The following is a 15897-nucleotide window of genomic DNA, read 5'->3' as shown; positions in this document are numbered from 1 at the left end:
CTAAATTGATGTGAGCACTCTCCTGACAGGAGGAACAGTTCTGCCATCTCTCTATCACACCCAGCTCCACTTTGTTTCTCAGACACCTGACACCCACCCCTCAGTCACGTCCATGGGCTGCTCTAGCAGCACTAGAGCTCACTCTATCTCACTCCTACAGCTTCTTTTCAAAAAGCAGTGCTTGCATTAAGGTCCATTAGGATCAAAACACCATTAACAATGTCCATGTTGAATACTTCAGCATATTTTCTTAATTATTCTCCCTTAAAAATCATAGAATCATTCAGGTTAGAAAATACCTCTAAGATCATCAAGTTCAACCATTAACCCAGCGTGGCCAGTGCACCATTAAACCACATCCACAAATAACACATCTATGTGTCTTTTAAATGCCACCAGGGTTGGTGACCCCACTACCTCCCTGGGCAGCTTGTTCCAATGCTTGAGCACTCTTGTGGTGAAGAATTTTTTTCTTAGTATTCAATCTAAACTCCCCTAGCCCTTTCCTCTTGTCCTACTGCTTGTTACTTAGGAGAAGAGATCAATCCCCCCTTGCTACAACTTTTTTTTCAGGAAGTTGCAAACAGTGATAAAGGCTCCTCTGAGCCTCCCTTTATGCACACCAAATACCCCCAGATCCCTCAGCTGCTCCTCGTAGGACCTGTGCTCCAGACCCTTTATCAGATTCATTGCCCTTGTCTGCACTTGCTCCAGCACTTCAATGCTCTTCTTGTCATGTCTTTCATGCCACAAAACTGGACTCAGGAATCGAGGTGCGGCCTCACAAGGGCCAGGGAACAATCACTGCCCTGCTCCTTCTGACCACACTATTGCTGATACAGGCCAGGTGCCATTGGCCTTCTTGCCTGCTTGGACACAGCTGGCTCTTGTTCAGCTGCTGTCAACCAGCACCCCCAGGTCCTTTTCCACCAGACAGCTTTCTTCCAAGTCTGTGGCAATGCACGGGGTTGTTGTGGTCCAAGTGCAGGATTTGCCCTGTTGAACCTCATTCTGTTGTCCTTAGCCCACCAATCCAGTCTGTCAAGGTCGCTCTGCAGAGCCTTTCTCCCCTCCAACAGAGCAACATTTCTGCCCAACTTGGTGCTGTCTGCAAACTGGCTGAGGGTGCACCCGATCCCCTTGTCCAGGTCACGATACAAGGCCCTTGCTGCAAGTACCACCACAATATTAACAAGCAGATAAATATTTACAATGCAAGCTTTCTTTAACCAGTGTAGATGCCAAAGCACACTTCTACTCTGGAGGAGATCGAGTGGGATAAGGCTGCGGATGCAGACACTGGGAAGCATGGGACAACACCACAAGGGAGCAGATGAGGTTGTGTAAGGATCACATGCATGGTCAGAATCAACACTGCAGTCACTTAAATCCCTTCACTAACCACCAGACCAGAGCACAATCACAGGCTCCCTGTTCTTTGCATGAAGGAAATTAGACAACCACTTGTCACTATGATATTTTCTAAAAAATCCCTTTGCCAGGATTTCTTCTCCTGGGAAGCTGAGAGGCCTCAGAAAATGAAAACAATAATTATCCAATTGTTTGGGAATGTGGTCTGGAGATCATTTACCAACAGATGCATCTTCGATTGGTTCCATGTGAATTGTTTTTAATTAATGACCAATCACCATCAGCTGTGTCGGACTCTGAGGAGTCAGTCACGAGCTTTCATTATCATTCTTGTCAAGCCTTCTGATGTATCCTTTCTCTTTCTTTAGTATAGCTTTAGTATATCACTTCTTTTAATATAATATCATAAAATAATACATCTGCCTTCTGAGAACATGGAGTCAAATCCTCATCTCTCCCCTCATCCTGGGGACCTCACAACACCACAACACTACAACTACAACTAGAAAAGCAAGCTAACAAAAGTGAAGCTCTGTCACTACAGTCAAGCAGCTAAAAGGTGCTTCCTGCAGTACATCATTCCTAGCAGTGATTCCTCTCCCAGACTTAGCTTTTGTGCCCTTTTTTCAAGGCAGAGTTGGTGAAGTCACCTGTGAAAAATGCGTATTTTATGATTGGCTTTTCACAAATATCAAAATGAATATTATATGTGTTATGTTAGAAAGTTATGCTGTATTAATTCTCTTAAGTAGTGTGTTAAATATAGTTTTAGGGTATAATATAATGTTAAAATAGAAACTATGCTATGTAAGATACTTTTTTCAAGAAAGGACTCACATTGAGATAGCAGCCACAGGACACCTAAATCTTTCAGAGAAAGAGAATTTATTGCTCTCTTATCAGAAGAAATTACCTTCCTCCTGCCTTGCTCAGCCCTGAAGATGCTGTCAGGATTCAGAGGAAGAAGTTGACACTGACCAGAATCCTTTGTTTGAATGGAATTTATGCATCATGTATGAGGTGTATGAATACACAACAGGCTATTACTTTTAAGGGTTAATCCTCTGTTAACATGTGTCCTTTTTCAGGCTTATTTTGCCCAGAAAAGGTACACGGACATCCATAATTCTTTGTTTCTATGGTTTCACACTGTCCTACTCCAAACTGTCCAAATTATTATTACTCTAATTATATTGCTATTTTTATAACCATTTTATTATCATTAAACTTTAAAAATTTTAAAAACCAAGTAATTGGCATTTTTCACATCACCTCACTTGGTAGCCCAGAGTTCCCTCCCTCCAGGAGCTCAGCAGTCAGGCCACCTGCCATGGGAGAGCCAGGCTGCAGGCCATGCTCTCTGAGGGACAGAGACAGCCTTTGCTGAGGGCTGCCACCTCACACAGGAGTAGAGGGTGGGGTTCTGCTCTCTGACCCAATTAATATTTAAGTATTTCTTACCTAACATTAATTGAAATAGGGACTAGGACTTGTTCCCTATTCCCATCTGAGTGGTTAAGCCTTTAGGCTACAGTCATTCTCATCAGCTGGCTCAGTCCCACTCTCCCTGGCCCACAAAACACCACCTCCCAATGATGTGGAACAGCTTCATCTGCAGGAACAAAGAGCCTGCTAACCAACTGCTAGGGCAGTTCCTTCAGAGAAAGAAGAAGATTCACAAATCCTAGGACAGAGAATAAACTGCAGCCCCAAACCTCACCACAATCACAGAACCAGAGAGTGGAAGTGCATCACTGGGTGAGGTGGCCAGCTGGGAAACCTCTCCTTGGAAGACCCCAGTAGCTCCTACAGCAGTGACCAACATGCAGCAACAGGGTACTGACAGGCCTCAGGCCAAGCCAGACCTTTAGATGGACAGAAACTTTTAAAAAAGGTAGAAATTGAAACACATGTGTGCAAAAGCTTCCAGCAGTAGATGACAATTGAATGTACAAAGGGCCTAAGGACAACTGTGGCATTCACATTCTCTGAAAAAGTTCCTTTGCCCAGGGTTTTTCTCCTGGGAAGCTGAAAAGCAGTGAGAGAGGCCTCAGAGAAAAAGGAAAACAATAATTATTTCATTTGCTTCTCCTCTGTTTTGCTTATGTGGAATGAGTTTGGAGATTGTTTACCACAGTTGATTGTTTCATTGGACTCTGGTGTGAGTTGTTTTCACTCTTTGGCAAATCAGGGCCAAGCTGTGTCAGGACTCTGGAGAGAGTCACGAGTTTTCATTATTATCTCTTTAGCATTCAGTAAGTATCTTTTCTGTATTCTTTAGTATAGTATAGTATTCTTTAATATAATATGGTAAAGTAATAAATTAGCTTTCTGAGAACATGGAGTCAGATGCATCATTCTCTTCCCTTTTCGGTGGACCTGCATTTACTACAGACTACCTACGTTATATAGATGCACTATGTACCCAAATCTAAACCCAAAGCAGCAAAACAAGAATCTGAAATTGGTGTGTTTGCCCTGGTTACACCATGACAGGGCTTTGACTACAGGTGTTCACATTTAAAGGTCTTAGGTTTTTACTCAAAATTGTAAAAGAGAAAAAAACCCTAATTTTTCAGATCTAAAAAATAAAATTTCTGAACAGGAAACAGCAAATTTTGATTTAAGCCATGTTTAATATAGAAAGTCCAGTTCTTAATATAACTTTTTAGATGAAAGCCAGCTTGAAGACAACAATTGTAAATTTTTTTTCTGTTTTCAAACATTAGCTCCCCTCAAAAAAATCCAAGCTACCATGTCCACACATTTTCTAATTAGCACAAAGTGCAAGATTTTTGTACTGCTGAAGCAAATAATTGTTTAGCTACTGATTTCAAAGGCAGCAGGGCAGCACGACTTCACCTTAGACATTTTTCCCCCTGCTTTCACCAAATAATCCATCACAAATTTCTATTTTTCTCTCCCCCCACTCTTCCACTACCCTCTTTGCTATTTTTGCCCTCCAGAAACCCAGGTGTGTGCTGTTTCCATGGCCCATTAATATTGCCATCACATAAACCCCTCTATTCATCTGTTATCTCAAGGGCTGCAGGTACCCAGGTGCCGATTTCTTTGTGCAATCCCCACAGCTGCTACAGTGGCTTTTTAGTAGAGAGCCTATGAGTTTTAACCCTTTTCTTCCTGGCTTTCTCCTTTTCACTAGTTTTAAAGGGAAGAAAGAGCTGATCCATACCTGCCAGCCCCTTCAGACACCAAGACCATTCACCTATCCACCCCAAACAACTCATCAGCCTAGTCTTGTAATACCTACAAATCTTGAACTGTACCATCACTCATCTCCATTTTCTACACTGTCATCTGCTTCAATCTTTGCCTCATTCTCTTTCCCCTCCAGCTGCCACCTGTTTTGAGTCAAGTGCCCAGCTCCAAGGTATTCACAGCCTTCCCATGATGGAGGAGTATATACAGACATCACCTCTAAATGGAGATTTCCTGTCTGTGGGCATGGAAAACTTTCTCCAGCTTCTGAGCTGGGTCATCTGGCCTTTCATAACCACCTCTGTCAGTTATCAGCTTCTCAAGGTGGTGATTACATCTCTCTACACCAATAAAATACTTATGGTTATCATGAGAAGAGATTTTCTCTACTGGTACAAATGAGAAAAAGTTACTCATCTCCCAACTCTAAGTGAACAGTGCTTTTAAATAGGCAAAAAACAGATGCCAGAAAATTAGAAAAGGATAAAAATTGTCTTTTTGAAAGATGTTTTTTTAAAGAAAAGTATTTTTTTAAATATTTATAATAAATGAGGGCAATTTATAAACTGTTAGAGAAGGTTGTATGATCAAATAACCATAATGATCTCTCCATACAGAGAGGCCAACCACCATAAACTGTGTGATGTCTAACATACAGATTTTGTAAATCTAGTCTCTGACTGCAAAATATTATCCTTCTGGTCTCAGTTTTAAAATCTGTATAGTTTTGATTCAAATTAAACAGCCTACCTTCCCTATCCGAGGCCCTGGTGAGAGAAAAAAATCTACCAGCTTTTCAAAACGTATATTTTATTTAGTTAGGTGATAGCTAATAAGATTCCTATGCAACACTCTAGGGATTTTTATTACATCAAAAATAAAGCTAGTGGTGTTTTATTCCTTTAATCATTTTAACATGAAGTAGAAAGCTATCTATGTTCAGAGATTCCTGGTTCATTAATGCCCATCAGGGGATTAATGTCATTAAGTTCTCAGAAAACTTCTTTTCCAAGATATGGGTACTGAAATCAGCTTGTTTGTTTTTGCAGTCTGAGGTGCATAATTCTCCAGAGACCTGAGCCTGATACATTCCCTTTTATAGCAAGGGAGATCCAGGTCAAGCTGCCCTGCAGACATCAGCTGTGACTGCAGGGCAGATACTTGCTAAAAGGTATGAATTTTTAAACTCCAGGGCTATGGAATTCCCAGGATTGCTAAAAGCCATCAGCATTCATGGGAGTGTATTCTGCTGGTGATAGTAAAAGGTTTTAAAATCATAAAATTCAGGGAATTAGAAAGAAGCTAGACTTAGCTGGGCCCTGGAAAAATGTTAAAAATAGACTCTGAAAATGTTGGGCTTTGTGTTTGCCAGATCACGTGAAATTGCACCTGCGTAAGCAGTATATGATAAATGATATAATTGTTAGATGTGATGATTGTTTAGTAATTAAATATAATTATTGTTTAATCATAAAAAGAATCACAAGATTCATGAGAATCATGAGGGGGATCACGGGGAGCCTATGCTTGAATGAAATCTATGTATACAATGGAACAACATAAGTTTAATAATTAACATGAAAGTTATATAACGATAGAATATAAAAACATGTTCACCCCAAACCCATGTCGGAGTCAGATTTGGGTTTGTACCCCTGACACCCAGAGCTCTTCAATAAAAGCACCTGCATACAATCATTCTCATGATTATGTGTTTCTGAACGCTAACACTGGTTCAGAAAATGCTCATACACATTCATAGGACTATGAATTTCTGTGCAAATTCAGAGAGCACAATGAATTCATCAGATAACTCCCAGGACAGGCTGGAAAGTGGAGAAGCACTGAGTGTATTATTTAGCAGTGTGATACCAATAACAGAGGTCATTTTTTGAAAACTCACCTATCAGTCTTCAGTATCCTAAGTGGATGAATGCATGGAGAAACGACCATACATTTGTGTCATCCATGCAAAAACACTATTCCCAGAACCACACAGCAGCTATTCAAACCTTTCTATTTAGACTGAAAGTGAAAGCAATTATTTTTTGCTTGTTTGTTTAGTTTATAAAATATCTCATTAAGGCCTAAAAAACAGCCATAAAGCATGTTTTTCTTGAGGGGAAGAGGTAAACAGCAGGGAGGGGAAAAGACAGGATACAATCAGGTAACTTCTGTCCAGAATCTACCCATCCATCTTTGCATCACTCAGACGCCCACATGAAAATGATATTTTTTCTTTCATTTTTTTCTCTAATTAGATTTCCAGATTGTCTCCTTAGGCAGTAAAATTGCTTCCTCATTGTAGCAATCCACCCACACAGCACCTAATTCTGGCTTTACCCCAAAACATACCAGACACTTCATACTTTCTTCCCTCACCTTTGTAGCTGTCAAGATTTGGAGTAAGTTTTGTCTGCTTTTTTCTGCTTGCAGGAGGCAGAACCAAGCAGACAAATTCATAAACACTTACAGGAGAAAGTCATGTTCTTTCAGCAGGCACTTGGATATCACAGCCACAGGACCAAGGGATATCAGGTTGAGCACAAGTGAGACTCCTTTGAGCACAAGGTGAAATACCAGCATAATTCAGTGTGAAAGAGACTGAAGTAGGTACCAATCACCCCCTATCTCTTATTATTATTCAAATAATTAATCATAATAGCGCGTGGTGTAATCAACTGACTGCACTAATTCCATTTATGCTTCCTACATTGATTGTAGTAACACAAATGAAAGTTCCACTTAGTCAAGGACTTGGTACTTGGGGTACAACATCATCTTAGCAATAACAATCAGTTTATCAGCCTTATTTTTATTCAGGTAAATTCCTTTATTGCACTTTAATTAACTACTATGGCTTGATTCTATTTAGCATTAGAGCAGGAAATAATTGCAGCTGGCTTCACATTAGGAGTTACTATTATCACCAAGGAAACGAGGACAATCAATATTCCAGGGAGGACAGGTACTGAAACTGCCTCCTGAACAAACTGCAGATCAATAACCATGATGGAAAATGGAAGGGAGATTTGCATTTGAAGGAGTCCCAGAGGAAAAGCATGGAGTACAAAGACAAATGTGCATTTGTTCTAACTTGGTTGTTCGTTTGTGTCTGAACCCCAAGTCATCAGGACCTGTGAGATAAACCAAACAGGTAGGGCTGTCAGCAGCTGGTGGCCTGCCACCAAGAAGATTATAGGACAGGATTTTAGGACAAGTAGATCAAAAATAATTAAAAATAGATTTGATTTTCTTTTGTTAACCACTGCAACAGCAATCACAATCCCATATTTTAATTGGAATATGTGAACAGCTGGCATGTGTTTCTTCCTGAAACCTGATCTGTATTATGGGCAAGTGCGGTACAATAAAAATGTTCAGTGGATGTAAAGGCTCAGTTCCAGGGATACCCTGTTCCAGGGCTTTCTGTAGGCTAAAAGGATGCTATTCCATCCAGCTACAGAAAACATGGTAACTGTTAATATTAACGAATTAATGCATCATGTAATCACTTTCCAGATTCACATAGGAAACATCTCCTTCAGCAGCTGGACAGTGGGGAGAATCCCTATGTCTAAGCATTCCCAGGGAATGCAGGCAAGATGTGGGCTCATTTCCAAGTGCTGCCTTCCCCTGTATGTAGTTGTTCTGCTGCATTCCATAATTTCCAGATTCCAATGGGAATTCCAAAAAAGGCAAGTTATTAAATATTACTTAATTCTCCATCAAAATTATTCAATGTCTCATATGGTGAATAACTACATCTGGCTTCCTTACTGTTACCCATTTTCTAAACATGAGCATGCATTTTAATTTTGCTTTACAGTAGAAGAAAACCAGCAAAAGCTTCATTTAATTCTAGGCAGTCCAGAATACCTGCAAAATTATGTAAATGCTGAGAAAGAGAAGAGAGGCAGGAATATCAGAAGAGTGCAGAAAATGTGTTTATGTAAAATTCAGTACTATAAAATACAATGCAAAATTGCTAAGGATGCTTAGGCATTACAACTTCTTGAACTGGGTTTTATTATATTTTTAAATGCTGAAAAAGAGAAGAGATGCATGAATATCAGAAGAGGGCAGAAAATGTGTTTATGTAAAATTCAGTACTATAAAATACAATGCAAAATTGCTAAGGATGCTTAGGCATTACAACTTCTTGAATTGGGTTTTATTATATTTTTAAGGTGGTGGTGCTGTTTAAAACCAACAGAAGTTGTATTTTCTAAATTGTAGCCTTCTCAGGCCACAAGGTTTCTGGGAATATCACAGACTGGGAGTTGAGCATTTTCATTTCCTGTAATATTTTGTTTACTCAGGGCCACGTTATCCATGATACCCAAAAGAAATTCAGCCCCATTTACCTCTTTCAAGTCTTGGACAATAGCAGTGAGCCTCTCATTCTCTGCCTGAACATTGGTGACCACAGCCCTGCTCTGCTTGAGCTCGTTCTGCATCTCCAAAATCTTGCCCAGGTAGTAGGCTTCCTTTGATGCAGACTCCTGGAGAAGAGTCTCTTCCCGCGTTTCGCCATCTTCGGCCACTTTGCGGTGCACGGAGAAGGACTGGCCAAACGCCTGCAAGGGGAAAACAGAGCACAGTAAAAACCTACTGAAGCAACAATTATCAACAGTAGAACAATCATCTACAGTACAGAGCAGCTGCACAGCCAGCAGGAATGGGACAGATCTGCAAATCCCAAACTCTGACCTATTAAACACCATCCCAGCAGCTGAGGGCCACCATCCCACTTAGCTGGAATGAAGCATCTTGAGGCTGCTCCTGTTTGCAGTCTGGATTTATGGCCCCCATCCAGTTCACAACCAGTGAGATCAAGATGGTGCTCTGCTAACTGGCCATTAATTAGTGCCAGTGTTTAATCCTCCTGCACGAGGCCAGCCCATAATTCATCAATTCCTTTCTTCTCTGGCTCCGCAAAATAAACACCTGGTTTGTTTTGGCTTAAAGAGCATAAATAGCTGACAAATCTCACTGAATTGCTTTCCATTTCCAACAACCTTTTCCTATAGGAGCTCATCTCCTGCTGTGGAAAAATGTTCCTGGAAGAGCTGAGAATCAGGTAGTAGCCATCAACACCTCTGGGATGCTAAACACAGACTCTGTGAGCCCTGTCACTTCATTTATACTCAGTGGTTTTTGCTTCTGTTGGATATTTAACTGTTTGAGAAGTATTTAAATAGAGAGGGAATTTCAGTGCTTGTCTGCTTGTTACTGGTTTACACTGATCTATCTAATAAGATAGTATTCCTCAGGGACAATTTCTGATGTTATTTTTGACAGCTCTGGAGCAACCTGGAAGAAAGCAACCTACAGGCCATGATAGTAGACATGATGGAGGTATCATTTAACTACAAAAAATGGGGAAAACCCAGAAATAATATAATAACATAAAAATTCATGTAATAAAATAATAGACACAAAAATAAAATAAAAATAGCAAAAAAATAAAATAATATAAAAGTAAAAACTGATTAGAGTGTATTACCTTTTACAAAAAGACACTTAGTTGAAAATAACATGACCTGATTCTGGAGAAAGACCAAAGAGGGCTTCTAATGTGAAGAATATTAGCCTAACACAGGCAGAAGTTCTCTCATGTATCTTAAATCCAAGTAAACACATCTGAAAGACCACCATTATTTTTTTCTCCTAATACATGAGAGAAATTTGAGTCATGGTAACATGCTACTTCAGTGAAAAATTATCCTGAAAAGCCTCATTTCTACCCAGTTCTGTGAAACCACAGCACACATTTGAACCCACTGTAAGCTGTGGCCTCCTTTGCCTTGCCAAATTAAATCCATTGTTTTACTGATGCTATTTATAGCCTTTCAGAACACGTTCTAAGCTTTACTGGCACTAGAACTGAAGCAACCCTTAGAAACTTCAAAGTAAAACTCTCTTCAAAAACTTCTCAGCTTTTAAGTCTACTTCACTTGGAGAATCCTGTGAACTCAGCATTAAAGGATTCTAAAAATATTCAATAATGTATTAACCCAGCTGTCTTCTCAAAAAGCTGTAAGTTACTGAAATAGCAAGCATCAGCAACTTGCCAAATAGGATTTTCCAAATAACAAGAAATTCAATTTAATGAAACTTAAGCACTGATATCTGTGAATCTAAGACAATTGTTTTGGGAACACTGCTAATAAATTATCTTCCTCTACATACTTATGGCTCACTTTTCCTAGTTTGAGACTGAGCAAAAAGCACCAGTCAAATAAAGACCCTACAAGACAAATGTAAAGGGGTAAAATCAAAACACAGCAGAAGAGCAAGTAGGATTTGCAGGGGTGGAGAAGTTCATGAATAAATGTTACCTGGAGCCCTCTCTCTATCAGAGAACCACAGTTCAACACCAGCACACAGTGATGACAGCCTCCCAGATGCATGCCAGGTTTTCCCTAATGCACTTTGAAGGTGCACTTTTAGCACGTGTGATGCTTGAGAACAGCTATGAATATAGATTTTGGGGATGGTGCACAGCATAGTGGAAAATTACTGTGTACTTGTCAAATTCACATTCTCTGAAAAATCCCTTCACCCAGGATCGTTCCCCTGGGAAGCTGAGAAGCCTCAGAGAAAAAGGAAAAATTTATTTATCTAATTTGCTTCTCCTCTGTTTTGCTCATGTGGAATGTGTTTGGAGATTGTTTACCCACAGGTGATTGTTTCATTGGTTTCTGGTGTGAGTTGTTTTCACTCTTTGGCCAATTGGGGCCAAGCTGTGTCGGGACTCTGGAGAGAGTCACGGGTTTTCATTATCTCTTTAGCCTTCTGTAAGTATCCTTTCTCTATTCTTTAGTATAGTTTAGTATAGTATTCTTTAATATAGTATCATAAAACAATAAATTAGCCTTCTGAGAACATGGAGTGAGATTGATCATTCCTTCCTTGGTCTGGGGGTGACCCAAATACAATATGTACTCTAATTTACCTTGTACCACACAAAATATATAAACTTTTTTTTTCCTATGAAACCCGTTTGAACACTACTGTATCACAGAATGGGACAGGTTAGGAGGGACCACTGTGTGTCATCTGGTCCAACCTCCCTGCTCAAGCAGAGTCATCCCTGAGCACATGGCACAGGATTGCATCCTGATAGTTCTTGAATAGCTCCAGTGAGGAAGACTCCATAAACTCTAGGCAATCTGTCCAAGTGCTCAGTCACCTGTATAGTAGAATTTCTTCATAATTTCTTTGATGGCCAAGCCTCATGATGATCCCAACTCATCCATATCAGAATATTTAATTTCTTTCTTAACGTGCTATCAAGATGTTAAAATCAGGGGAAGGAAAGCAAGCAAGCATAGTTCACTTTTGATATTGCAATTATGCAGATCAACACAACAAGGAGATGAATATGAAATACCTTTTAAGTATAAGCAAGCAAAAAGTTCTGCTTCTCTGTTTCATAGACTGTACAGAACACCAAAAGGTTTCAACTTTCCAGACATGTCCACTTAAAGTCTTCCATGAGATTGACCACTTTTAAATTAAATCACATATCAATACTTTTCAGCTAGTAGCTAAATGTTTGTTCTATTTTGATTTTATGTTTTAATAATTTGCTTAATACACTTACTTAAGACCTTACAACCTTGCTATGATGTGAAATATTTCAAGTAACTGTGCTCACATGAGAAGCTGATGACCTGGATGGCAAGTTAAAGGAAGTTCACTTGCAATTACGTCATGTGCTGGATACAAACTGGTTTGCTGAAAAGTCTTATAAATATAAGTGCTGTATATGTGGGAATACCAGCCTGCCATGGAAGCCTGAGTGGAGAAACAGCTTTCCTGTGACATGACACTGAGGGAGAGGAAAAACAATGCAAAAGCAAAGCAGATGTTCCCTTATTCATGAATAAGGTCATGGTATCTTCATGGAATGGACTCAAGTACTCTGAGTAGGTGCTGTACTAGACTGTGCAGATGTATCAGTTAATTACCACTGCTCTTTTCAGCACGGTTCTGCTTGCTGGGACTCCTCATGAAAACCACTTAGAAATCACTGTTGGTCCCTTGTTGGCTCTTGGTTTCAGCAATCACAGCGTGGGGATTTCCTGATGTTTTCCAGATTCAAGTCTGGACCCAGAAGGGGCTGTGCAGTCCTTCAGGGCTTCAGTTCCTTGAGAAACCCCCTCCCAGAGTGGGCACAATAGCTCAAATCAGCCACAAAGACTGAGGCAAGTTTACTGCTTTAACAAAGACAGTCCTAACAGACAGCAGCCAGATTTTCACCTTACTCTGGTCCCATCACTTCTCTCAAGATTTTTGTTTGGAAGGATGCTCTTGATTGAGTTTTTTTTATAAATTGGTTGTAAAAGTCAAGTAACAAGATACCATTAAACTATGTATACACGTGTATCTCCTAAAACCTTAGAACTGTGTAACACTGCCATGATTTTTCAAAAGCATCTTAAAATTGGAACTTTGAGAACAATAAAATATTTGAGGTCATGAGAAAGGATAGTAAAAGTGAGTGCACACAAGGAAGAGGTCAAATTTGATCATGCAGAAAGGTGTAACTTTGGAGGAAAAACACCATTTACTGGAACTCTAAGTAACCTCAAATAGAAATTCCAGTGTCAGAAGCAAACAAGTATGACAGGAATAATGCTGTGAATAAAATGGGCACAGATCTACAAAGGAACAATAGAAAACTGACTGCTCCAGACATGTCATAGTTATATGATAAATATAAACAGCAGTATAAAGCTAATGTGCAGTGACATAAAATGATGTCTAAAACAAAAATTATATTTACCATTTCAAGAAAAACTAAAAAGAGAAGCTAGATTTCTAATGTAGGTGTAGAAAGCAGCACACATGCAAAAGATTAGTTTAAAACTTAGGTAATGAAGACTGCTATTTCTGAATTTCACTTTTACTAATAACCTCCTGGGGCTGGAATTCTGAAATGCCTCACAGAAATTCATTCTTCTACTCTGGGATAATTAATAAGCAGTAAACACGACCTGACTGCTATCAGGAGAAGCAGGCAGCCTGCCTTTATGGCTTTGACACTGACTGTAGTTTTTTCTGATGCATAATGCAACAGCATTGGACTTCTTCCGATGATTACCTATTTGAGCTGCTAACTTGCTGCAAAGCAGAACCATGTATGTATTATGTATTAGTTACCTCCACATTCATAGCACAAAAGCAGGGAAAAACAGCCTGGATTATCCAAGAGGGTAGCATATTTCCTAGTGAAATGTCAGTATGGCACCACAGATGGAAATCTTTGCTCAGGATGCTATGGGTTAATTCCAGGAACAGGTCTTATTTTGTTGCACAACTTGAATGCCCATTTATCACCAAATATTCCTTTAGTCATTTGCAATCCTGTGTCCTTTGCTAAGACTTTTTTCTTTTTTTTTAAGTTTACTATATATGGGTATTTTTCTAGGGTTTTTCTGTTTCATTGACAAACTGCTCAAGATTCTTTGAACTTTTTCTGCCAAGGACCAATCAGTGGCAGAGAGGTCTGTGAGAAAATCCCCTCCAGGGAAGGCTGAGCAGCATCTGAGCAGGATCTGCTCTTTCCCTCGAACTCAGTTGGTACAAAGCTGCTTCCTCCATAACTCGTGATGTGGCACTGAATCTAAACCCAACATTATGAAAGCAGATTATATCTGCTTTCATAAAACTTTACCAAGTTTTAGACCTCTAAATTTTGTGAAAACGTAGACTAAATCTTTATGCAGCTGGCGTGACTTTCTCACGTTCATTCAAGATGGCTGAGACAGATCAATAATTTCCTTTTGGAAGCCAATAGTGAAATTATTAAAGCCCTCAAATGCAAATACTTGGCACATTGCAATCAAAACACAGGCAGATGCATGCTTAATGATGACAGAAGAAAAAAATTAATAGGCATTCTGTGGATAGTGCATGTGAGATGGACAGCACATGCAGGGAAGCAGATTGAAAACTCAAAACCAGATTGAGAACACAGCCTGAATCAGCATGGGCTTATAAGCAAGAAAACTAGATCATGAACTTCTAGGTTGACAGGCTAGCTGAAAACAGCTGATTGTCTGATTGCTCCTGTGTTCAGCAAAGCAGGATACTGAACTCTTCTGCAGAGGCAGAAGACTGAGCATCTGTCTCATCACTAATTTAGCTTTCAGCTCAGAACATGAAACAAGGCTCCTAGCCTTAGCCTGTTCCCCAGTCAAAAGGAATCAGACAATTGATCAAAATTCCATTGCACCCAAGCACCTGGCTAAGCATTGGTAGTTTCAAAATTTCCAGACTCAAGATAATCAGATTTATGCTCTATGGAACAAAAGATGAATGGGATTTTTGTGTGTTTGAGTTTTATTTTCTTAATATAACAACATACCTTTTACTTCATAGGCCCCATCTTGCAGAAAAATAAAAGTTAAATATTTTGCAGTTAATATGAAGCAAGCTAACAAACTGGGGGTTTCTTATCTGTTCTCATGCAAGCAGTCTGCCTTTTGAAAAGGGTGAAAATTAAACTTTAAAGGACATATTTTTTTCAATTCATGCTTTACTATAGATAATTGAGGAAGCTCAAGTTCACATATGAAAAGTGTAGAGGAGAGTATCTGCTGCTGAGTGAAAAGGATGCTAGAATAGATCCATTCACGATCTGAAATAAAAGATACTATAGTTGTGACAGGACAAGAGGAAATCACCTTAATGACCCTATGAGCATGGTACAAGCAAGTGAGAAATCTATAAAGGATACTTGAAGAAGCTATCACCTAAAGGCAAAAAGCATTTAGCTTTATCTCCAAACACCAGCTTATTAATTCAACCCTCTCCAATAAAAATGCAAATGCTGTTGCAATGATAAAGTCACACAAGTCAATATCAGCATAGGAGATTTCACTTGCAAAAGGGACTTGCAAGCCAAGGTGATGGAGGTTTTACCCCCTACCAGAAATGCTAAGGAGATCAGCTACATGGAAAACATAACTAATCCTGAGTCTATTTACTGATGTAGAGCAGTAGGACAAATGTCAACAATTCATAGGCTTTTCCCCAAGGACGATTTGGGTAAAAGAGTGAACAACACAGATGCTTCTGTTTGTTCTCAGTGGATCCCTTCAGTATCTACAGTCCTCTTGAAATTCTTATATCAGATGCTAACCAACAAAGCCTTCAGAAAACACAGAGAGATTTATATTCAGCTCAGCTACAGACACAGCCATACTTCTGCAGTCCCACTACACAGTGCTCTGATTTCCATCAATATGTGAGGCCTCAGGCAACCACTCTGCCTTTTTATAAATAAGGAAC

General features: G+C 39.6%; 1 protein-coding gene across 14 annotated transcripts in view; it reads right to left on the bottom strand.

The window, feature by feature from the left end:
• The window catches only part of BICD1 (BICD cargo adaptor 1), a 171547-nt gene that overhangs the window by 77116 nt on the left and 78534 nt on the right, over positions 1-15897 (bottom strand). For all 14 annotated transcript variants that reach the window (XM_071422420.1, XM_071422422.1, XM_071422424.1 and 11 more), the window contains exon 2: positions 8958-9170. In XM_071422420.1, coding sequence (XP_071278521.1) covers positions 8958-9170 — 213 coding nt within the window. The remainder of the gene's footprint in view (positions 1-8957; positions 9171-15897) is intronic.

This window comes from Agelaius tricolor, unplaced genomic scaffold (assembly GCF_023055355.1).
Source record: "Agelaius tricolor isolate 1412-34295 unplaced genomic scaffold, bAgeTri1.0.p SCAF_3, whole genome shotgun sequence".
Lineage (NCBI taxonomy): Eukaryota > Metazoa > Chordata > Aves > Passeriformes > Icteridae > Agelaius > Agelaius tricolor.
This window is presented reverse-complemented; position numbering and strand designations above follow the sequence as displayed.